The 25,061-nt window shown below is 40.2% G+C and overlaps 2 protein-coding genes across 9 annotated transcripts in view; one reads left to right on the top strand and one right to left on the bottom strand.

Annotated features, from left to right (window-relative positions):
- The window catches only part of hspb12 (heat shock protein, alpha-crystallin-related, b12), a 5,892-nt gene extending 5,589 nt beyond the window's left edge, over positions 1-303 (top strand). Inside the window, exon 3 of the mRNA XM_074641218.1 lies at positions 1-303. This exon is cut by the window's left edge and continues 354 nt beyond it. The gene's annotated coding sequence lies outside the window, so the exon portion shown is untranslated.
- A 6,163-nt stretch (positions 304-6,466) lies between these two features.
- LOC141771212 (chloride channel protein 2-like) overlaps positions 6,467-25,061 on the bottom strand; it is a 165,680-nt gene continuing 147,085 nt past the window's right edge. For 4 of the 8 annotated variants that reach the window (XM_074641234.1, XM_074641237.1, XM_074641239.1 and 1 more), the window contains 4 exons: positions 21,542-21,580; positions 17,895-17,999; positions 13,227-13,313; positions 6,752-9,023 (listed from right to left, as the gene is read on the bottom strand). In XM_074641234.1, the coding sequence (XP_074497335.1) occupies positions 8,829-9,023; positions 13,227-13,313; positions 17,895-17,999; positions 21,542-21,580 (426 nt within the window). In that variant the 3' untranslated portion in view covers positions 6,752-8,828. Of the gene's footprint in view, positions 9,024-13,226; positions 13,314-17,894; positions 18,000-21,541; positions 21,581-25,061 lie in introns of all 8 variants that reach the window. The other 4 variants (XM_074641231.1, XM_074641232.1, XM_074641235.1 and 1 more) reach the window with 2 other exon arrangements.

Here is a 25,061-nt window from a genome sequence, read left to right as displayed (position 1 = left end):
TTGATTAGTGGATGTTTTTGCGATTATAGAATGTTTAAAATGCTTTGAAGGTTTTTGTTGTTGAAAAATAAGAGTGAAAACTAGTGCACACTTTGGATCAGATCCATTGGGGGTCAGATATTTTCAGGTGTCTTTGATTTTTTACTAATAAAACCCTCTGAAATGCATGTTTGACTTACAAGAACTTGCCTGAACTCAGTTTAACTATCTTTTTATTTAAACGATGTAATTATAATCTACTTTTTCAATCTTGTAAATGTGTACTTTTTACAGTGTGGTGTCAAACTAAGTTGTATGAGGATTTGGTGCATGCAATAAATATGCATTTTTACAAAATAACAACAACTGAATAATTAGCTTTATTAGTTGTACAGGTTGTTTTTTCAATGTAACTATTTCCCCACTCCATTACAATCCTTAAAAAGGAAGTGAGCAGATCTGAGTCCACAGTGTGTTTCTCTTCAAGAATAAATGGGTGGATATTAGCAGCATCGGCTCTGACGACAACCAGACACTTGTCCCGAGCCACTGATAATAATCAAGGTAATGGGACTGACGCAAGGCTTCAAACAGACGCAAAATGAAATCTCATGCCTGTCACCACTCATCTCCTGCACATGACAAATGACACTCCTGTTAACTTAAAACTAGGGAAATAGAAGATCAGAATGACACGAGGTTGAAGTCCACAAGCGCAAACTTCACGGAAAGTACTGCTTGTTCTCGAGAAGCGTAAAGTTAAAACATTTTTTTAAATTGCAGACAATCCAACTTTGGATGTGAGTAAGAGTATAATTATTTATTGCATGATATGTCAACACATTCTCACTCCCAACTAGTCAAATACCGACACTTAAAGCTGAAGTAGGCGAGATTGGTGCAAATATGATTAAAAAAGTTATTTCTATAAAAGAGTCGCTCTATCGTGACAGTAGTACATGATCAGGTAACCTGAAAAAAATCATGTGCCTGTGTCCTCCGGTGCTCCTAACGGCATCTGGAAGATTTTACAGACCGGGGGAAAACAAGCAGTAAGAGCTGATCTGAGGTCAATTGCAATTGGTCATTGCTAAAATGAACAGTAGCAAGACTGGCATGGTCCTAATAAATCCGGATATTTAAACCTACCAGTCTAAAGCAGACTTTCAGTAAGTTCTTCAACTTTAAAATAATAAACTTATTGCTGTGTGTCACAATCATATCAGAGTTTCTAACGTGGGTGGAAGTGATGAACACAATATGCTTGTAAGAATTGATGCAAATGGTCCCCATCTGTAGATATGCACTTTTTAATGATACAAAACAATTTTATAATTTATAGCAAATTACTTTGCGGACCCCCTGAGAGAGTGCCACAGACGCCACTTTGAGAATAACTGCTTAATAAGGTTTGAATTGGAGTTAGTTAGAAGCCCGTTGCGTCTCATACAGATGCTAAATGATGCATCGGTATCCGACGCCGAGGGCCACTAACTCAGCATCGGTATTTGACGAGTTGGGTGTGAGAACGGGTTGGATATGTGTATTTACGTTTCCATTAGTGAACAATTTAATGGGTTCTTCCTTGGCCCGTGCTACACCCATCCACCAAGTTTCATGAAAATCATAGTTTTCAGTAATCCTGCTGACAAACAAACCAACGGAACCAAAAACACAACGGCGGAGGTAATTATCTCTACAACACATACACACACACACACACACACACTCACAGTTAGGCACAACTCAGTCTGCCTCTCCGGGGAAGGTATCGTGCTCCCACCTGAAAGTCGCCGAGGGACGGAGCTGCAGCCTACTTAACGAATGAACTCGTTTAGCTCATTAAGCTTTCACCATTGCACTCTCCACCCATTACAGTCCAGATGCTCTCCTCTCATTCACACACAGCAAAACAACAGAATGAAGGAGTGTGTGTGTGTGTGTGTGTGTGTGTGTGTGTGTGTGTGTGTGTGTGTTGTGAATGAGGCAGCAGCAGACGGATGGGGACCGAAAATCACTGACAAAGAAACAAACGCATCGTCACCGTGAAAAAAAAAGTGTATGGTTGCAGATCATTACTGAGCCAACTGTTGCACTTAACACTCCCCGTGAGACAGCACAACTAGGAACCCCACTTAAGTTGAGTTTAGAGCTGTATCGCTGCTAAACTTGACTGACTTCAATATTTTGGGATTTTTCATGCTACAACACTTTAGCAGCTGTATCACACATTAAAAGGTTCACATGCTGGAGGACCCACGTTGCACAATGAGGTATTTTAAAGGGATAGTTCGGGTGTTTTGAAGTGGGGTTGTATGAGGTACTAATCCATAGTCAGTGTTTTACCTACAGTAGATGATTTGTTTGGAGAAATGTTAAAAAGCTCGGGCCAAAAAGCTCGGACCAAGCCAGAAATCTTGGCGTAGTCATGGGCTTTGACCTTCTATCACCTGAAGCATATAACAAGAATTAGAGGACTGATGTCTCAGCAGGATTTCGAAAAACTAGTCCATGCATTTATCTTCAGCGGACTTGACTACAGTAACGGCATCTTTACTGGTCTTCCTAAAAATGGATCAGACAGCTGCAGCTGATTCAGAACCTGTTGCTGCTAGAGTCCTCACTAAGACCAAGAAAGTGGATCATATCAGTCCAGTTCTGAGGTCTCTACACCGGCTCCCTGTCTCTCAGAGAATTGATTTCAAAATACTGCTGCTGGTTTACAAAGCACTAAATGGTTTAGGGGCCAAAATACATTTCTGATCTTCTGCTATGTTATGAACCATCCAGACCTCTCAGGTCGTCTGGATCAGGTCTGCTTAGTGTCCCCAGAGTCACAACTAAACATGCAGAATCAGTTTTTATGCACCAAATATCTGGAACAAGCTCCCAGAAACCTGCAGGACCCACTTCAACTCTGAATTCTTTTAAATCAAAGCTTAAAACTGTCCTGTTTGCTGCTGCTGCCTTTTATTAAACCAGATAATGATCTTATACTGCACTAGAGTTTTCACTCTTGTGTGTTATATATTCTATTTTAGCTTCTATTCTAGCTTTTATTTTTAGCTTGTTTTTATTTTCTAAAGAGAAAAAAGTCGTAGTATTATGAGAATAAAATCATAATATTATAAAGTAGAAATTTTACGTGTTATTTTCTTTTTTTCTTGTAGCTTATGACTTTTTTCTCGTAAAGTTATGACTTTATTCTCGTAATATTACGACTTTTTTTCTAGTAAAGTTATGACTTTATTCTCGTAACATTAGGACTTTTTTCCCGTAAAGTTATGACTTTATTCTCGTAATATTCCAACTTTTTTTTCTCGTAAAGTTATGACTTTATTCTGGAAATCTCAGATTTTTTTCCCCTCAATGTGGCCCTAATACTGCATGATGCATGCATGAACTCATGATAATTCATGTACCCTTACAATAACGTATTACCACTTAATTTGTGTCTGAACAAAATCTGTATTTCAGTGTATTTTCCTAAAAAAAGTTCTTGATAATTGCAAAGAAATAAGGTTTGACAAGAAATGTGTTCTTTAATAGCAACAACTACACCTCGATAAATGGTTTATTCACTGAGGTGGCAGGGCCCAAAATACCACGTGCATACGCACGGTAGTACACGTAAAATCTGACCCTCTATGGGGTGGCTGTAGTTCAGTGGGTCGACCTTTAATCACAAGGTTGGCGGTTTGATCCCTGGTTCCAACTGTCTGCATGTCAAAGTGTCCTTGAGCGAGATCTTGAACCCCAAAGTTGCTCCCTGGGCGCTTCACAGCAGCCCACTGGGGTTTAATCAGTGGTTAAATTTCATGTATGTACCTGTATGTATATGACGAATCTAATACAAGTTTAAGAGCTGTGCACGTTAAGTGGTCGATGTTGAATTTCTTTCGTTTGGATCCGGCTGCATGCTATGGTAGAAGTGCAGAGAAAGAAGGACAAATACACCAAAATGGTGCAGGTTCAAATTTTTTGGTGCATGTAATTCTAAAAGTTACATGCACCAATGCATGTACACAGAAAAAGTATGTTGGGTTGATTGATGCAGATTGAATTATAGGGCTATGATCCGATCATAACGCAGGGTTAGGAACACATTTTATAAAGCCTTTGCCTCCCTGTGCTATAAAAAGATTGGGGACAAAATGAACTAATTTGAACATTATTGTGGCAATACTGTGTTTGCTTCCCCACTAGGAGTATCAGCGGAGCACAAAAACAACACTCCAGGTGCCTTCCAGCTGTCGCTGAAGGGGAAGAAGAGGACACACAGCTGCAGAATAACAGACCCACGGGATATAAAACAGAAAGTACTCTTCAACAAAATAATTGTTTGTTAAAATCTCATTTATTCATCCCTGATATACAAAACAATGTTTCATTTTTACTGTGTGAAAAATAGCTCTGGATTTTGTTCAGCTCAGTCTTGTTGGGCCCTCGGGGGTTAGTGGAGGCCTCCAGTACAACGTATACAGTCCCTAAGAGGAGTGGATAAAAGATAACCCTTCACAGCTGATGTGAGGATCTGGTCTTATCAGAGCCCCCTCAGACTGAAGGAGAGGAGACAGGGGAGCATGATAAAACTGATTCAGCATCAGTGCTTAAGGGGGGGCTTGTATGAGAGCGCCAGCTACAGTTCATGCAGCAGGATTCACCACAGAGAAGACCAGACGGGGGAAGGTTTCCAAAAGACAAAATGAGCAGCCACGTCTCTTCTTGAACAAATGCTGAAACACCTAAAGGTGCACACAGTGTTTAACTTAAATATCTTAATTCTCTATTAGCTCTTATTGAGGCCTTTTTTGGAAACCTTCCCCCCCTTAAACCGTCATTCAAATATCACACACAAGCTCCCTTGTGAGCGTCAGTTCTCCTCATATACAGACATCTTTTTACACTTTTCAGGTTTCTTTACAAAAATAAGGTTATCTTGCATTCATGTCATCAATTAAAACTGGGTTACAAAGTGAGATGAACAACAGTTATTGCACAAATTTGATTACCTACGAGTAGACCATCCATAAAAAGAATGAAAAAAAAAACAACGTAATTTTTTACAACTTCTACTTTGATTAATACAGACTAATAAATATGCAGTCGGTCTATATCCGTCTGGTAGCAAATGAGACGAACAATTTGGGAATGTCTGGCAGAAGGCAGAATAATGAAAATCGATGAAAAGCACAAACAAATGAACAGAAACAAATCAGACGAGTGGATCTCAGTCAGTCCCCGGGGCGAGCAGATGGGGGGAGGGGTGGAGGGATGCTGACGACAACGACAGGTTGCCATGGTGACAATTGCACACCCCGCTGACACATCATCCACCCAACTTACATATCTGTGTGTGAAAAGTGCCTCGTCTACATGCGTACGACTAGAAAACCACATCCAAACACTTTACGGGTGGATTATTATTCCCGCTGATAAAGAAGAGGAGTCGATGCAGGCACTTGTGGAATGAACATGTAACCAACGGACCACATGCTGGTCTCTTCAGCATTAACTTCCCTCGGCATCACAATTACATTTGTTTTTTATTATCCAGCAGCTGTTTCAAGCCTTCACCCCGTTATAGTGTTATTTGCAAATAAATGTCTTAGTAGAAATGTTTCAGACAGCATGTCAAAGAATAAAAAACATAAAAGGACAGCATTAAAATCTCTTTTAAATCATCAAATATGGAAAAAAATACAACAAATATAAAACAAGCCCCCCCAAATCTCTTTAAAAAAAACAACGATTTTGATTGGTTAAGACATTAAATTATGATTTTATATTACAGGAATGATGTTAAATATATTAATCTGTAAGCATAACCCCATCCCCGGTTCAAAATCAGGCGATGAATAAAGCTCAATGGGTGAATGGAAGACGTTGATCAAAGTGAAATAATCGTATAAAATAAGATGCTATAAAGACACATAACATACAGGCACAAGATGGCAAACAACATCATTCACTAGTCCCATATTCATTACTGTCAAGCTTCTGTTTTTGGTACATTTTGATCATATAAAACTAATCTCACATGCACTCTTGTCATGCAAAGCCGTGCGTGTTTAATCCATGCGATGCGTCAAATGCTTAAAACCACAATGAAGTTGGGTGCGAGTGCATATTTAAGGCATCCAAACAGTAGAGCAGATTCTGTAGGTAGTAGTGGACGTCCTTGCTTGGTCCCCAAAAAATTAAACAAAAGATAAAAAAAGGAAAAAAGGAGTGTGTCTTAAAGGACGTATTTTCTGGAGGACCTGCCAAAGTAAAAAATAAATAAATAAATGACACAATAAATAAATACGTCATTAAATGTATCAAAAATAATGTTAAAAATAAATGTAATTAATTGATGAAATGTGACATGAATTGATATTTCTGTTTTAATTAGCATCTTTATTTATTTATCTTTGTATTAATTCCATTATTTATTTAATCTTCTGTTAAATTTTTCTCTTTTATTTATTTATGCATTTAATTATTTTATTTTTTCGAAATGTATTTATTAATTTTTATTTTTATTAATGTGTTTATTTTTGCATTTATTTATGCAAAAATAAATAAATAAATACATAATTAAATAGAAGTGAAAAGTAAATAGAAGAGTAAATAAATAAGGCAATAAATATAAAGATAAATATAGAAGCTAATTAAAACAGAAATGTCAATTTATGTCACATTTTATAAATTAATTACATTCATTTTTTATATTATTTTTGCTACATTTAATGACATATTTATTTATTTATTTATAGAGTCATTTATTTATTTATTTTTTATTTTGGCAGGTTCCGTCGTCCATAGTATTTGGGGGTCAGTAGTGGTAAAAATGGAGGGATGGAGGAAAGGGGAAAACAAATCAATGTTTTTCTGTCGATGAGCAGAGAGCGCACTGACAAGCTTCAAGCATTATGGTAGACATGAATTATTAAATACACAGTACTTATACATTATCTGTCATGTCAGACTGCTTGCTGAATCAGAAACCACGCTGCCATTAATCATTCATTGCTCCAGTTCCAGATTGAATCCATCGACTACGCCGGACTCGTAGCTGGAGCGATAATTTAGTAATGATTTGGACTCATAGTGGTAAACGTACATCTTTGACGACTCTCTAGTGGTCAGTTGCCGATTTCCTTTAGTGTTTTTACTCCAGTTAATCTCACTGGATCCTGCTTCAGTTTACTATTAAAGTGATAGTTTGGATGTTTTGAAGTGGGGTTGTATGAGATATTTATCTATAGACAGTGTATCACCTACAGTAGATGACGGTCGGCACGCCTCCAGTTTGAAGCACGCAGGAGTTACTGTACTGCTGTGGACAGGGGCAGCAGCAATACGTATTTTAGACACCTAAAAAAAACTATGTGCTGCCCCCGTCCACAGCAGCACATTGCTTTGCTCCCGTGTGTTAACTCCTATCTGTTTCTCTAAACTGGGGTCGTGCCGACCGTCATCTACTGTAGGTAATACATCGACTATGGATAAGTACCTCATACAACCACACTTCAAAACACCTGAACTATCCCTTTAAGCGGTTTTAATTAAGCTGCTTACATATCATCATGTGCTGCTGTATATGTTGAGAGCAGCGTCTGACTCAGTCCTGGACTATTACATCATATAGCTGGTGGTGGTGGTAGTGGGGGGGTTCTGTGTCTCTGATAGTAATGGAGGTTAGCTAACATGGCGATCAAAGACAGATTGATGAGAGGGCCCAGAGCAGCTGGTTAGGTAATGATGTCTTCATTCTTCCAGCCATCCATTTGCTCCCAGTTCTTCCTCCCTCCCTCGCTTCCTGCCCTTCTCCATCCGCCCCAACCTTCTCGGGAACGGTTATTAAGAGCTATATTTAGCAGAAACTCCCGGGAGTGCATCGCCGCGCTCTTGTTTGTGTGTGTGTTTCTATGTGTCTTTGTAATGTAAGGGCCGTAGCTACAGTATGAAAGGAGTGTACATCTATGAAAAGGGCTACAGGTGCTTCCGCCACTGCCAACAGGCACATCTGCTTGCATAGACTGAACTCTCAACCTGACCATTAAGACTCGCAGTGAAGAGATGAGAAGAAAAAGAGGTATAATGAAAAAGGCATCTGTCCCCTTAGTCCAGTGCTCGTCAATGGGACAAACTGTAGTGTAATTTACAAAGTAAATGGCAAATTCCAGTTAAACCCAGACCACCTGATCAGTCAGAAATAAAATTATTCAAGCTGGAAAACAAAGATTTAAATGTTCTAAAGACAAAAAAAAAAAAAATCGTATAAGAAATAGTCGTCTGCTACCTCCCTCTTCACACACACATTTTCTCGTTTCACACACTCACACTTACAGTACACGCACACGTTATTCTTCCTTGTCATCATTGCTGAATTTCTATACTCAAGTGGAAGACTCGTTCAAAAGATAACTTTTGCAGGTCCAAACTTTGATCTCAATTCTAAACATACACACAAAAAAAAAATCCCTTTTTAAAGATTTCAACCCATTCCCTTGTTGGATTCGACCAACATGAGTCTCCCCGACCCCCTCTAGTCCACATCGCTGTGGGTTCCCGAGGGTTAATGGAGAGCAGGTTGAGCTCCTCTCCCCCGTGGAGTGTCTGGCTTGGTCAGTGCAAGACTCCTGGAGAGAGCACTGGTGGGTCCATGAAGCAAAGTGGATGGTGGAGAGAAAGAGGAGTAGATGAGGAGTTACGAAGAGGCTAGCAGTAGGACACTTTCCAGAATTACATGTTGATCCTAAACCCTGAGGATTTTTGCATTTTTATGGCTTTGGGAGATTAAAGATCTCAATGCTTCCTCACCCTCCTCCTCTTCTTCTTCCTCCTCCTCTACTTTCCCCTCACTGGGATTTCTCGTCGGACTCGGAGGGGGTGTGTTCGCGGGGCAGCGACATGCTCTTGTGGCGATCCCACAGTTTGTGGAGCTCGGTGGCTTCGTTCTCGCTGCTGCTGGTGCCGCTGTCCCGGAAGCTGGCCAGAGGAGGACGCACCTTCACGCCCTTCACCGTCACAGAGCCCTCGATGGCTTTACGAAGCTGGACGGAGAAGGACAAGACAGTTACAGAGAGAGCTCAAGTGTAGGCACTCATACAGGTAACACCCCAACGACATTATGATTTTTATGCCTTAAAGAACTACATGGTTGGGCTTAAAACTACTACATTTGTAAAGTGAAAATGACACTGAACGTCGTTAACATGGGACATGAACGAACAGCTGATTGGAACGTAACACATGGGACACGAACAGCGATCTTCTGGATCAAAGTCTTGTGTTTTCCAGGCAAAAATGTCGCCATTCAACATTTCCCTGGTTTGCAACATTATAAATATAAAAAGTTGGTCTCTAAATTGTGCTATCTTATTTTATTTCATCTCTTAAATTGTGCTATTTGTTACAGTGTTTTATTCACAGTGCTTTATTATGCTGTGCTGCATTCAGTTTCGTCATGGGCGGCCCCAGTGGAAATAGAAGTGCTAACCCTGACACTGTACTGGCCTCGCTCTACAGAGAAAGATCATTACAATCTGATGCGCGGGCACACAAGCCATTTTCTCTTTCGCACCGGAACCTCTTTTCTGAAATGTAATGGAGGGAAAGATCATGGTCAGAGGGTAGCGTGCACTGGAGAGCGAGGTCAGAATGACTTTGACTTATGCTGCTGTTTGCTGAAACATTTCACAGAACAAGAGGAGAGAGGAGAGAGGAGAAAGCAGAGGTGGAAATGACTGCACATTTATTAATCTCTGCAGCTCCCCTCGCCACCCACACACGGCAGAAATGAAGTAGATCAAAGAACGTCCACTCACAGGGTCAGATCTGCTTCTCACAGTAGCTTTACACTGCAGGCTGCCTTTTATTAGAAATGTTCATAAAAATGAACAATTTATTACAGGAAGTCAAAGTGGCTGGCAGAGACAATTATTTTAGTTATTGCCAAAGGTCTTAGTCTGGCCAAACAATATTACTACTAATACACTTTGGTAAAGTGAGAAGAGGAAGTTATCCTCAATTAAGACGGAAGCATCAATTCTGTACCGCTCAAAAGCATTTTGGTGGTTTTGCGAGCACCACCTTCATGACTTAATATTGAACTGTATCAGCAATATGTGACGAAAAATACAGTAGGTCATCAGGTGTTTTTTGTCTGTTAATTCCAAATAAATTCTTGAGCGTTTCCTGAAAATAATTATGTAATTTGGCACCAATTATAGGGAAAATAAAGACGAGGTTCTAAGACAAGCAATGCTAGCTACCTACTTTACTTTTATCTAACTATTTAAAAATGTTTATTCATGACATTTAGATATATACTTCAAACATTAGCCTACTTTTAGCTAACTAATTTGGCTATTTCAACAATTTATCTGTTACTTTTAGCAAACTATTTCGACCATTTTTTTTTATTTTTAGCTAACTTTTTGATTGGTTAATTGACTAATTTTTGCAAACATTTCAACCGTTTATTCGTAACTTTAACCTAACTATTTCAACGATTTTAATGTCTTACTTTTAGCTAACTATTTGAACCATTTAGCTAAAAGTAATGGATAAAGGTTGAAATAGGTAGTTAAAATGTGTCAATTAACCGTTTAAATAGTTAGATAAAAGTAGCACATAAAAATAGTTGAAAGAATTATCTTAAAGTAACAGATAAATTGTTGAAATAGTTAGCAAACTTTTAGCTAACTATTTCAACTGCTAATCCATTTCATTTAGCTAACTATTTCCACGATTTTTATGTGTTACATTTGTCTAACAATTTCAACCATTTATCTGTTACTTTAAGCAAACTGTTTAGATTTCTCTGCTTGCTTGCTAACTAGTTTTTACTATCAATCACATCATGTCGTGTTAATTTAGCAAAACATGCACATATGATTTTTTAAAATGATTTACATTTTTATTTATTGAGAAAGGAAAACACGACCATCTCGTGTTTTTAATAATCAGAACACATTGAGTTTATACGGCCTCTAATTTTTTAATACTTTTAAATGTCGCCTATGGATCATTATTCATCCTCGTATACACATTGGAGCTGTGTGAAAGTTCGTTGAGATTCTCTACAGTCTCTTTCATCCCATCTCTCTCTCTATTGTCTCTGTGTGAGAGCGTATTATTGAGTTTTCTGTTTGGCCAGGCCAAGTTTGTAATTTGGCTGATAGGGTGAAGGATTTGGTTGCTACAGATCCTGTGGCAGCACTGAAAAGAATAGTGTCTTTAATGCTCCTGGGTGGAAATAATGCACTATAATCACGCACACAAACATCCCCGCGACTCTTCTTCTCTCTCCGTATGGACCAGCGAGGCGGTGATATAACAGCGTGTCTGTGTGACAGACAGGCAGACTGGGAGAGGCTGGGCTTTATCTGCCTCGGCTGGGTTTTTGTCTGCTGGTGGAACGCAGAACAAAAAAGCCTAAATGTCACGGACAGGCAAGCAGCACTGCACTTAGCAACAATCCTCTCACCACTTCCTGGCCAATTCACAAAGAGCGAGGGGTTTTCAGTTGTTTGTGAGGCAGGAGAGATGGAAAGAGAGAGGGAGGGGGGGCAGAGAACAGACAGAGAAACAATAGATAGAGACAGCAATATTAAGCAGCCTTTTGTCTGTCACAGTACATAACAGGCAGAGGGAGGAGGAATCCTTAATGTTGACTGAAATGTCTTTGTGTGTGTGTGTACAGCACTGTGACAGCACTCCTGATGATGTTAACAATTTTACAATTATGAAAGCAGTGAATATGCTCGACTGTTTACATGAGACTATAGGTGTCGAAGAAATTGACAAAAAAGTGGATTTTGAGTTTAAATTCAAGAAGCATGAAACCACTTTACACTGAATTCAGTGATAGTATACTGTATGCACAAAACTTGAAAAAGTCAAACGACCCAAAATGACCTGTGACCAATAGACTGTATGTGGACTTAGTCACCGTGACGTCACCGATTGGTTTGTAGACTGCCGTTTTGAGGCCTTGAGTTCAGCAATTTGGCTGCCACCAACTTGGTTTTTGGCTGTCGCCATGTTGGTTTATTTGCAACCAAAAGTGACATGAGAGGGTGAAGCTAAGTACATCCAAATGCTGAATAAATCCAAGTAGAGTATGGTATGTGTTACTCTGTTTACATGTGGATTGTTTTTTTGTTTTTTTATGTTTTCATGTATTGATGCTGCTGTGAAGGCAGCTGATGGTGTGCAGCACTTGAGTCCAAGACTAATTTCCCCAAGGGGACAATAAAGTGTATCGTATCGTATCGTATCGTATCGTATCGTATCGTATCTTATCGTATCTTATCGTATCATAAAGCGGGTGTGAGGGGAGGATGGACGCGACAAACAAACACAGGACTTTCACCCAGGAGACCGCTCGCTGTTAAAGATTCCGTGTGAAACCAAGTAAACGTTCACTTATCTTCCCGTAGTTTTGCTAGATCACTTCTGTAGAACATATTTATTTTACGTAACAAAAGTACTTATTCTAACCAAAACCACATACTTTTGTTGCATAAGTAAACCTAAAAATGAAGTACACCCACGTTGGAAGTTTATTTTGAAAAGACACTATGCGTGTACAGGCTGAAACTTGACCATAGAACCATAGAATAAGTATATAAGAAGTGGATGTAGTCACCGTGACGTCACCCATTGGTTTGTGAACTGCTGTTTTGAAGCCTGAAGTTCAGCATTTTGGCCGTCGCCATCTTGGTAATTTGCAACCAGAAGTGACACGTGAGGGTGGAGCTAAGTACAACCGAACGCTAAAATAAGACATTTTTAAGCGACCAAAAGGTTATAATTAACTTGGATGAACTGAAAACACACTATGGGTTAAAGTTGTAAGACGAAAACATGGACAACTCCCAGACTGGACAACGCCGTGGTAGCGACCTGTCAATCACAAGGTAGCCACGCCCTAACGCATACCCTGCTTTATGGTCTATTTGACTTTAAATGGGACCATAATTTACTAAATGAACATCATGCTGTATTGAAGAAGACTTGAAACTAGTGATTGAGACCATAAACTCATGTTTACAATGTTTACTGAGGTAATAAATCAAGTGAGAAGTAGGCTCATTTTCTCATAGACTTCTATACAATCAGACTTCTTTTCGCAACCAGAGGAGTCGCCCCCTGTTGGCTGTTAGAAAGAATGTAGGTTTAAGACACTTCAGCTTTGGCTTCACTTCTCAGAACGAGAGGTTGCCCACTGCCTGTGACAAGACTCTTACCTCTTTGAGGGAAACCACCCCGATGAGGCGTCCGATGCTGGTGACGTAGGCGTGGTCGAGGCCCAGCAGGGAGAAGATGGTGTGGGTCTGCAGGAAAACAAAGCACAGTTGGTTGGGAACAATCACTGAAACACAAAAAAACCCAAGTACAAACCAGAGACAATAGTGCTGTGTTCCTACTTTAAATAGAAAATGAGGCTCAGTTAAGCAAATGCACCACTGACTTCAATTATCCAACACTGACAAGTTAATTCACAATGGATTCATTATGTGACATTCAGAGTGCTCTGATCATTGAATTGTTGTGCTTCTACTGGTTTTACTGGAGTTGAAAAACACTCATGGTAACAATGCTGTTGGCAATTTCTGTATCTTCACTCTAAAATTGAGGAAAGTGTGATGAATATTGTAATAATCCCAATTACAGGGATATTTTTGTCCACAATAAACCAGCACATTTCTCACTTCATGTTGCCAACGTTTTTAACACTTAACCGGCTGATCACTGTAACTGAAGCACAACTTTATTTGGTATTCATTTATAATCGTATTATATATGCGTATTGAACTCTGCGTGCAGACTTGAGTCTCTACTAATGGTGTCGACTGCACATTAACCCCGTGACAGCTGTCTCATTGATGAGGTCAAAGGCAGGTTGAAGATGTTAAAGCGCTCTGAGTCTCTCACATAAAAGGGATATAAATGTCAAGACCAATTTCTAATACATTACCTACTGTTTGGAGGTTTAGGGAAACACATACAAAACCAACATTAATCCAGTTTTCATGCGACAGAAGAGAACTATAAGAATTGTAAATTGATCGGATTATTACGAACCAACCAACACACTATTTATTAACTTACATGCTTTCAAACAACGGACAAACTGTTTTTATATAATTGCTTTTGTAGCTGTATTTGTGTGATTCATGATAGAAAAAACAAATTTCAATGCAGTTCAAATAACAAAAACAATCATTGCTTAAATGTTCTGTGAATACTGAAGTTGTCATTATGAGCTATCAGCATCATACATGTCTTTACTTTGTTTAACTTTGCTGGAAACTTTTGCATGTCTCTGTGACCCTGTTCTGCTCTATTTATACGCTCTGCCCTATTAGTACAGTATTTGCTGATGCAATGACTCAATTTCCCCATGGGGATCATTAAAGTTTCATTTAATCTCATCTCCACTACTAGAGTTACCGAGCAGGAGAGCAGCTCCGTGCAGCTAAAAGCAAAAAAGAGCGAGAGGTCAAAAACTTCAGCGGCGGATTAGGAAGGTTGCAGGATTGATGCTAACTGGACTTTTTTGTTGGAGACCCTTTTAGTGTTTAATGAGACTTTTTTTGCTAAGCCAGAATGGGCATTTGGGACATCTGAAATTGATCCCACTGTGCCAAGCAAACAGAAGCTGTGCCAAGAAAGAGATGGTAAAGTGTTTTTAGGCCAGGGCCGGTCGTAATGAAATCTGTCAACGAGTTTCCCCCACAGGAGGATATCGTAGCGTCTCTGGAGACAGAGTCAGCTCACCTCCTTTTCAGCCCATTCACATCTATTTAAAATACAATTCACTGATTAAAAGTGCTGCAAACGTCATTTTACAATCAATTGATCATCAGCACAGTAATGTGAGACAGAGATACTCAACTTGCTTTGCCCGGGGCCACTTTTACAAGATGACAGGAGGCCAGTTAATAAACAAAGATTAATCTGTCGGGGGGCTCTGGGGGGATCCTTCTCCGGCACTTTTTTTGGATAAAATAATAATAATAAGCTCTATTAGTCTAAGTGGATGCTTTTTTTAGTGCACTCCAGCACCTTACTTACATTAAAAGTACAAAAATATCCCTTTGTGAATCAATTTATTGTCATTGTGAATTAGAAAATGGTCGGCGGGCCAACCGGCATCCTGCACCTGCACGTAAGCAGGTGCCCTTTTGCCCAGGCATCCGGCATCCTGCACGTAAGTTGAGTATCACTGCATTAGAGACTATAAACAAACACAAGCTCGACCAGCAGAACCCAACTTCTGCATTGCATCTGCACTGAATATTTGGTGTTTGTCTTCTTTAATCATAAAGTGGAAACCATGGGGAATATGTGTCTTATCTTAATTTGGAGAAGCACTACAAATAATCTCCAATATGGTATGTTCATGGTAATTATATTGAGGTATCACATTTGATATAGCAAATTATATACCGGCATGTAAAAATGATGCTGTTCTACCTGATTCACCCAAATTACAAAAAAACAACATATTTTCACGTTTTCATTCAGCCAGTGATTTGAGATATCTTTTGATAATTCAGCCACCATCTCAATACATTCGGGGCGAATGGACTTTTTTTGTGGTGCTAAAGCAATGTTTAGAAGACTAGTTCAATGTTTTGGGGAAATCCCTTATTCGCTCTCTTGCTGAGAGGACATCTAAAGCCAGCACCTCTGAAGCTCATTAATTAACACTATGGCTAAATTTATCAAAATATGTAATCATGATTAATCGCATGATTGTCCATAGTTAATCACGAATAATCGCATATTAATCGCACATTTTTTATCTGTTCAAAATGTACCTTAAAGGGAGATTTGTCAAGTATTTAATACTCTTATCAACATGGGATTTGGCAAATATGCTGCTTTATGTAAATGGATGTATATATTTCTTACTGGAAATCAATAAACTACACAAAACAATGACAGATATTGTTCAGAAACCTTCACAGGTACTGTATTTAGCATAACAAATATGCTCAAATCATAACATGGCAAACTGCAGCCCAACAGGCAACAACAGCTGTCAGTGTGTCAGTGTGCTGACTTGACTATGACTTGCCCCAAACTGCATGTGATTATCATAAAGTGGGCATGTCTGTAAAGGGGAGACTCGTGGGTACCCATAGAACCATTTTACATTCACATATCTTGAGGTCAGAGGTCAAGGGACCCCTTTGAAAATGGCCATGCCAGTTTTTCCTCGCCAAAATTTAACTTAGGTTGGAGCGTTATTTAACCTCCTTCACGACAAGCTACTATGACATGGTTGGTACCAATGGATTCATTAGGTTTTGTAGTTTCATATGAGGCCAGTATCTTCACTACCTTTCACAGCCTGCTACAACCTCCGAAAGATCGTCAGATCATCAGATTTCTACCAGGTTAATTAAAAATCGCAAGTTGTGTTAAGATGTTTAAGAAATTAGCGTTAAAACAAATTTGCGTTAACACGTTAATTTTGACAGCCCTAATAAAGAATATATGCAATACCTTCATGAGTCCTTGTCTTTTATGAAAACAGAGATTGATGGAAGTGTGGTTTGCTTTGAGTCCTGTTAGCCACTACTACCTCAAATGGACCGACAGCAGCACCCGGGTCAAAACCCAGACCACAGTGACTGCAGTGACATATTGTGATGTAAATATCCCAAGAAACAGATTTGTCCGTTACAAAAGGGGCCGAACGCCAAACACAGAACAACAACAACAGTAAACAGCAGGAGATAAATGGAAGCCTGATCCAGAGAGGCCGAGCAAGAGAGCAGGGCAAGATGTAGAGAGAATAACTTCACACACACACCTGCATGCAGCGGCGGTGGCGGCGTACAGTGTTTAATATGCTGAAGGAGATTGTGCGTGTTATTGGCTTTTGGCAGTGTGCAGTGGAGGGAGGGAGCGAGATGGATTGGTGCAGGATCCCTCTCTTAAATGTTTAAAGAGTATTCACACAGAGCCCAGAGGATGAGGGAGAGAGGGAAGGTAGCGTTATGAATGGGAGACATTAGGTGCTGCCACAGCCGCTGGCAAGCCAGAAAGAGTCCGCGTGTGTGTGTGTGTGTGTTTGTGTGTGTGTGCTTGGTAGAAAGTGAGGGTTTCAACACTGAAATGTGTGTGTGCTGGAGACAGAGCCTCTTTCAGGGTGAGAGAACTAAATCAACACGAGCACTAAAGAGCTAAAGCTCCTTTCTTTATACTGAACTCTCACTATTCTTCACTCAGTTGGGGAAATTGGCTCAAGTGTGTGTGTGTGTGTGTATGTGTGTGTTGTTTTGGGTTGTTTGCATGCTCCTTCAATATCAGTTCACACCACAGCAGCACCGAGAGCATCCGGAGGATCAGAACTGGTGGCTGTTCGCTTTCCAAGTACTTCTGTTGGCGTTGGGGAATCAAGATGGCCTCACGCCGATACTTACTGTGCATGACTATGGGCTGGGCAATATATCGATATTGATACTATAATATTAGACTAGATATCGTCTTAGATTTTGGATATCAACATCATAATATGGCACAAGTGTTTCCTGGTTTTAAAGGCTGCATTAAAGTAAAGTAGGGCTCAAAGTTAACGCGATAACGCTAACGATATTTCATTTCACTATTTTCCAATCCTATATGTCAGTTTGTGTTTCTTTTCTTGTCTTAATGCCTTTTATATCTTATGTAAAGCATTCTGAATTGGATTGAGAAGTGCTATACAAATAAACTTGCCTTCCCCAAATCAATTAATAAGTGCTGATGCTCTTGTTCCTATAATTGAAGCAATTCTTGTGCACCAGAAATCACTCTAAATTCATTTTTTTGCAGATAAACTGAATAACCGTAGCAAAGATACACATCTAGTATCACATCAGACACACGTCTAGTAACAGCTGTGTTTACAATCAGACCTTATGCAGCGACGTGCGCTCCACCAGCTGGAACGGGGCGGGGTCGATCTTGCAGTTGCTGAAATCGACCTGCTCATCAAGCTGCTTCTCCTCCCACTCAGAAATCTGCAAAACACACAGAGGAGGAGGGTTGAGAGATAAACATCTCTGAAGAACTACAGGAGGGAGATGACTGACTTGACTTTAAAAGGTACAGTGTGTAGGATTTGGCGGCATCTAAAGGTGTGGTTGCAGATTGCAACCAACTGAGTACCCCTCCGCTCACTCCTCCCTTTCCAAGACCGCGGTAACGTGAGCCGCCGAGTGCAAAACCGTGCTAACGCCGTTCGCCTCGCTCAGAGGCCATCTTTACCATAATAACACTACTTTAGGAGCAGCGGAAGTCAGACGGCGGCTGGCGTTACGGTTTTACACTCTGCTGCTCACGTTACCACAGTTTCACAAACGTGTCGGAGAACTACGGTGGCCTTCAGGTAACGTAAAGACAAGTGTTTGGTTTGTCCGTTCTGGGCTACTTTAGAAACATGGCGGACTCCATGAAGAGGACCCGTTCCCTATGTAGATATGAAGGACTCATTCTAAACTACTGAAAACACAAAGATTCTTAGTGTCAGGTGATTATACACTTTATAATAACAATCATTTATAAATGATAAATTGATAGTTGATTAAACTTTATATAATAGTTATTTTACTGTTAACAAACAATTAAATTATAATAATGTTTACTAATTATTAGTAATGCTATAACTTGTTATTTTAACAGTTTATTGTTGCACATATTATAACATTATATATACTATATTATATGTATTTCTTTATGATTAAGATATTATTTGTAAACCTTAAAGAAATTGCTTGCAAAACATCAACATTACCTACTGTAGATAGATATTTGTAACACTTTTTTAATGGTTAATAATTGGTTTGTAAACTATCAATAAACATTATTTGAATGACTATTATAAAGTTGCAACTGATGATTATAATACCTTGTTAAATGGTTAATAAACACTTTGTAAAACATCTATAAACATTATTTAGAAAGATAGTTAATATTTTATCAATGGTTAATAATTGTTTTCTGGTCCATCTATCTACGTAATGTTTATAGATTATAAATGAATAAAATAGTTTTACAAATTATTTCTTAAAGGTTTACAAATCATTTGGTAATCATTAACAAATACTTATTACAGTATATCAAATGTTATAATGTGTGCAAAAATAAACTAATAATAAACAGTTTATTAATGTAATCAGAATGTGATAAAATATATAATTCATAAACTAATTATTTCCTTTTATACAAACTAATGATAAAACTGTTTGTTGACAGTAAAATAACTATTAACTAAGTTTAATCATCAATTTACAATTTATAAAAGATGGTTATTATAAAGCGTTACCTTATACACTCATGAAAACATAGTTATTAATATTATATTTAATTTCTGCTAATAGATCCCCCGAAATTTTACACACTGGTCCTTTAACCTTTAATAAAAAGGATAACCCTCAGTGAAGATGAGATGAGATGAGATAACCCTCAGTGTTATTGTCTGGCTTTGTTGACAAAACTTATGTTTTTCTGACTGTCTGACTTTAAAACTGGGAGTGACAGCGTGCATAATAGATGCTGTTGACAGAAGATGTCTTTATGTCTGGTGTCAGTCACTAATCAGAAGGCAAAGACATCAAATAATCCCACATCTCCCTCCTGACAAATCACCTCCCTCTGATAGACAATCAATGGGCCGGGCACCGCTCTGAATGACTCTATAAATCACACAACGACGGGTAGGGGAGGGTGAATGTGCGAACAAGGAAGGGAGACGTAGCGAGAAGCGATGACATGGCAGACGTATGAGAGGTGAACGATGAGCGATACCGGGAGAGAAAAGAGGGGATGGGGGGGAAGGGGGAGAAAGTGTGAGGAATGTGCGGCTGACAGAGAGGAAATGAGAGGTGCTGTTGATGGATGAATTATGAATGATGTCATATCCAAAAATATAAGACTCCAGGGTTATCGGTCCGTCTGGGGATATTGAGGAATCTGAAAAAGCCAGGTCTGTCAGGGTGGGCTGTCATCAAGTGCGAGCTAAGATTCGAGTCAGACAAATACCAAGTATCTAATGTATTTGATCGCTGATATAAATAATGAGGCCGGTCATATTCTATGATTTTCTAATTGTCAACCAAAACCAACAATGAATGTATCCAATAACAAGTATTGTGTCTGTGCCTCGATTTCGGCATTTTTGGCCGTCGCCGTGTTGTTTTTTTGCAACCAGAAGTGACACGAGAGGGTGTAGCTAAGTACAACCAAACGCTAAGTAAGACATTTTTAGGAGATCAAAAGGTTATAATTACCTTTCATGAACTGAAAACACACTGTGAAAGGGTTAAAGTTGTAAGATGAAAACACGGACAACTCCGTGGTAGCGACCTGTCAATCACAAGGTAGCCCCGCCCTAAAGCATCCCCTGCTTTATGGTCTATTTGACTCTAAAGGGGACCATAATTTACTAAATGAACATCATGCTGTATTGAAGAAGACTTGAAACTAGCGCTTGAGACCATAAACTCATGTTTACAATGTTTACTGAGGTAATAAATCAAGAGAGAAGTAGGGTCATTTTCTCATAGACTTCTAGACAATCAGACTTCTTTTTGCAACCAGAGGAGTCGCCCCCTGCTGGCTGTTAGAGAGAATGCAAGTTTAAGGCACTTGTGCATTGGCTTCACTTATCAGACCCGGAGGTTGCCTACTGGTACTTCATCTGTGACAGAATGTAGGGTTTAACTGTATAAGCTGTTTTCTGATTGGCTTCTGTACTCTAATTGGTTGTCAGGTTGTACAGTGTATGTATATATATCTGTTGAAGGGATGCTCATTTTGAAAAATGTTCTTAATCGATAACCGACCCTCGTTAACCGACAAGATTTGTGCCTCCCATCCATCGGTGTACCAGCTGTAGGAGCACAACAGATAGTAGTTGACGGGAGTCCCCAGTTCACCGTCCGGGAGCGTTAACTTAGCAGCTAAGATGCTGCGTGTAGTGTCGCGGACATGCAGCCACTTTCCCAGTAAAAGTCTCCACCGCACATTTAGTTTAGTTTAGCAGGTTGTCAGCTATGTGTCTGCTCGGCGTAACGATACTTTGTCTGCCCGGCATAACTTTACCGAGTGTCCAACAGTGTGTGTATTTGTGCTATTTTAGCAGCTCTAGCATTGCCGGAGGCTTCGTGCTCGCCGCCGCCACACACGTACAGTCTGCGTAACTTTAGCGAGTTTCCAACAGACCGTGTGTGTTGGCCGTGAGTGTGAAGTTGTTGGTGGCGTTATATCTGTGACATAGGTGTAGCAGTGTGTGTACAGTTTATTTGTTGGTGAATAAATGCTACGAAACTACAACTTCCTGTATCCTGCAACTCCGGCTCCGCCTCTTAAGGTGGACCAGTTTTTCTCCTTAAAGTGACGAGCCGCTCCTCTGAGCCGCTCAGCTTTTGAGTTAATTATTAACATTTCTTTTAACTGTTTTAACCGATAGCGTTAATCGGTTAAAATGCTTAATGACGGTTAACGGTTAAACGGTTAATTATGGACATGTCTAATCTGTTGTGTGACTGTGTGTCTGTCTCACCTCTCTAATAGTCATGTCGTCCTCCACGTCTACGTCGTCCTGAAGATAAGAAGCGACAGGAGAGCAGTCAGTACAGAACACAAAGATATTCAGTGTGCACACTAAACGCAGTAAAATGAAGACAACAACAAAACACAAATACACAAGCAGTGAAGGAATGGTAAAACAAATGGAAGATAAACAATGGTGTCCACTTGTTATTATTACAATAACACTTATTTGTACTTTTCAACTGCGCCCCCACTGAGCACAGAAGGTGAAACAACATATTGAAAACACATAATCACCCGTGCATCACATCATAAAAGGCGATACAGCGGCGCCGTCTTGAGACAGATGGACAGAAATGTGATGTGTGACTAAAGGAGCGACTACAGTACATTTAATGAGTGCGGGGGATGTGATGTATGAGATGTCAGAGCAGATGATCATTATAATGATGGATCTGTGGCTGCGCTCCGAGCTCGCGGCTCATAACTGACAGGCTGACGTTGCAGACGCTGTTTTGACAAAGCCGGAGTCAAACTAGCAACCCTGTGCTTTGCAGAGGAGAATACTGTAGGAAGCTGGAAATAAACAACGTTACCGCAGGGTGTGTGTATGCAGCTCTGTGTGTGTGTGTGTGACGGGCTGTGAAATACGATTTCAAAGTGTTTAGTCATGTGCTCGAGTACAGGTATTTACTTTCTCAGGATTGAATGCAGGAGAACATGTGTGTGTGCGTTAGAGAGAGAGAAAGGCAGAGTGAGTGTGACCCAGGGGCTGATGGGAGCCCTGAGCTCATTTATCCTCATCGCTGCGGTGGCCGACCTGTCGGTAACCCTGGAAACTGTTGCCGCGGGGTAGAGAGAGGTGCCCTACTGTAGCATTATGCAAGTAAGAGGCCAGACGTGCCTGGAGTTGATGAGACAGAACAAACACACACACACCTACAGCACTTTATCTCTGCTGTCTCACTGATCATTCTGCTTGTCACAAGGGCGCTCTGAATGTCGCAGAGACACACTGGTGTTCCCGCGGTAAAATGTAAACTAAAGACAAATAGAGAGATCAAATCACTTTGGCGAGTGTGTGTGTGTGTGTGTGTGTGTGTGTGTTTGTAACCCAACTCGTCACTCGTTGGGAAGCACCCCTCGGCATCGGAAACCAACGCATGGAGGCACCCCTGAGTGACAGTATGTGACGAACTGGGCTTTCAACTAACTCCAATGTAAATCCCCCCGCGGCGCTATTTGACGGTCGGAGCAATTGACGTAGTATTAATAGCGTGAGAGTCCGCTAAGGGCGGCCAGGAGACCGTTGTTTTTGACCCATATGAAACTAAAAGTAGCGTAGACTTATTTTGTCAGGTCAGTCTTTAGTAACATGAGTCGTTAGTATCGACAGTCTCGTGAGTCGATAGTCCTGTGATTCATTAGTATCATCAGTCCCGTGAGTCGATACCCGCATGAGTTGTTAGTATCGGCAGTCCTGTGAGTCGATAGTCGCATGATTCGTTAGTATCGTCAGTCCTGTGAGTCACATGAGTCGATATTCGCCTGAGTCGATAGTATCGTCAGTCCCATGAGTCGATAGTCACAAGAGGGATACCCAGTGTGTTGGTTTCTGATGCCGAGGGGCACTGACCTAGCGGCGGTATTTGACGAGTTGGGAGTGAGAATGTGTTGGCATTTGTAGAAGAAGGTGTTTTTTTTTTAGAGACACAGAGAGAGAGAGGTTGGACTGTGCATACAAAATAGGTGCTTTCTGAGAGATTAGCGGCTCTATTAAAGAGCAAATCTCTGTTTCTGGATACACGAGTTCGGCAGAAGTGTGTGTGTGTGTGTGTGTGTGCAGTGGGAGAGTAAACTTTGCGAGTCTGCAAGCGACTGACAGTGAAATCCGAGCAACCGTGTGGGCATATTCAAATGAGATTTGAACGTGCGTGTGTGTGGGTGCAGAGGCATGTGAGAGGCTCCAGAGTGCTGACAATGAAGCTGTATTGCTGGCTGCGCCGTTTCCCTGACCAGACAAAGATTAGAAAGGTCCGCAGCTCTTCCTTTCCCTCCCAACCTCCCCCTGCGGCTATCCATCTTTCTTTCCATCCAGCGAACCGATCACCCAATCAGTGGCAACCATCCAAGACACACACAATCTACCACCAAAGGCTGCTGTACCACACACACACACACACACACACACACTGTAGGATTATGTATTCGTTAAGGAAGAGAGTTTTATGATTGTGGAAATCTGGACAAAAAGAAGCCTCCCCTCCAGGATACTTCCTTTTTTTCAGTCCACAGTAGATAGAAGGGGTGGTGGTAAGGCTGTCTTTACACTTCCAGTTTTGCTGGAGGAAAAGACTTTGCATATTTGTCTATAAGCTAAATCCAGAATCTGCCTCTGCTTTAACATAAATTGTGAAACTGTATAAGGGCTTTGAACATTATGATAGAAGTATATGATTTATATCCCCCCATGCTCTACTGTGTCTCATAAGTTGCTGCAGAAATGTTTGAGTTGATATCATTTGTCACACAGATTTGTTGCTGAATTTAACCATTTATTATCACTCGAGAATTAACAAAAACGATCAATAATCCCTCCAAAATACAACATTAAGACATCAAGACCTTGAGGAACACCGTAGAAAAAATCATGCTGTGATTTGGTGTCAAAAATGTATGGAGATTTCTGCAAGAATTGCATTTTTCAGCGATTGGATGGCAAGCACTTCTGTTGTGTCCTCAGAAACCCCCTTATTGTCAATCTACTTAGGAAAGCCATCCATCCTCTGAATGCTCTACGTCTCTAGTTTGTGGCTGTAAAGTTTCATGAGGCTGTGATTATCCTAGAGGTCATCTCAGGTCATTTACACAGTGAGGTCAAGTTTTAAAAAATGGTCTCACTATAATGAAATGTCTACTATGGGGGACTAACATCATCACACATGAATACAGTTGGGTTCATTGGATCCACAAGAGTCTCAGCTTTACAGTGATTCCCTAATTTATGTAATTCCAAGGCTGTTTAGAGACTGTTTTGAATGTAGAAATATTCATATACACCATTTTAGTATAGGTGAAAATAACATATTTATACTGCATGCAAAAAAGTGCATGGTTTAAACTGCATGTGATTATCAGAAACTGGGCATGTCTGTAAAGGGGAGACTCGTGGGTACCCATAGAACCCATTTTCATTCACATATTTTGAGGTCAGAGCTCAGGGGACACCTGTGAAAAGTGTCTGTGCCAGTTTTCAAAATTTAGCGTAAGTTTGGAGCATTATTTAGCCTCCTTCGCGACGTGCTAGTATGACGTGATTGGCAATGGATTCCTTAGGTTTTCTAGTTTCATATGATGCGAGTACTTAGCTTTAAAACCGTTTTGGAGAATCTATACAGTATCTCAAAACATAATATCGTGATACTCATGTGTATCAATATTTCTTACACCCCTAGCCCTAATAGAATGGAAGTGAGGATCATTTTATCAACAAAGCTTCTTGCACAGCATTCACAAGATCGCCTTCACAA

Source organism: Sebastes fasciatus, chromosome 7 (genome assembly GCF_043250625.1).
Source record: "Sebastes fasciatus isolate fSebFas1 chromosome 7, fSebFas1.pri, whole genome shotgun sequence".
Lineage (NCBI taxonomy): Eukaryota > Metazoa > Chordata > Actinopteri > Perciformes > Sebastidae > Sebastes > Sebastes fasciatus.
The sequence above is the reverse complement of the archived record's forward strand: the minus strand, read 5'-3'. Positions and strand labels throughout refer to the sequence as shown.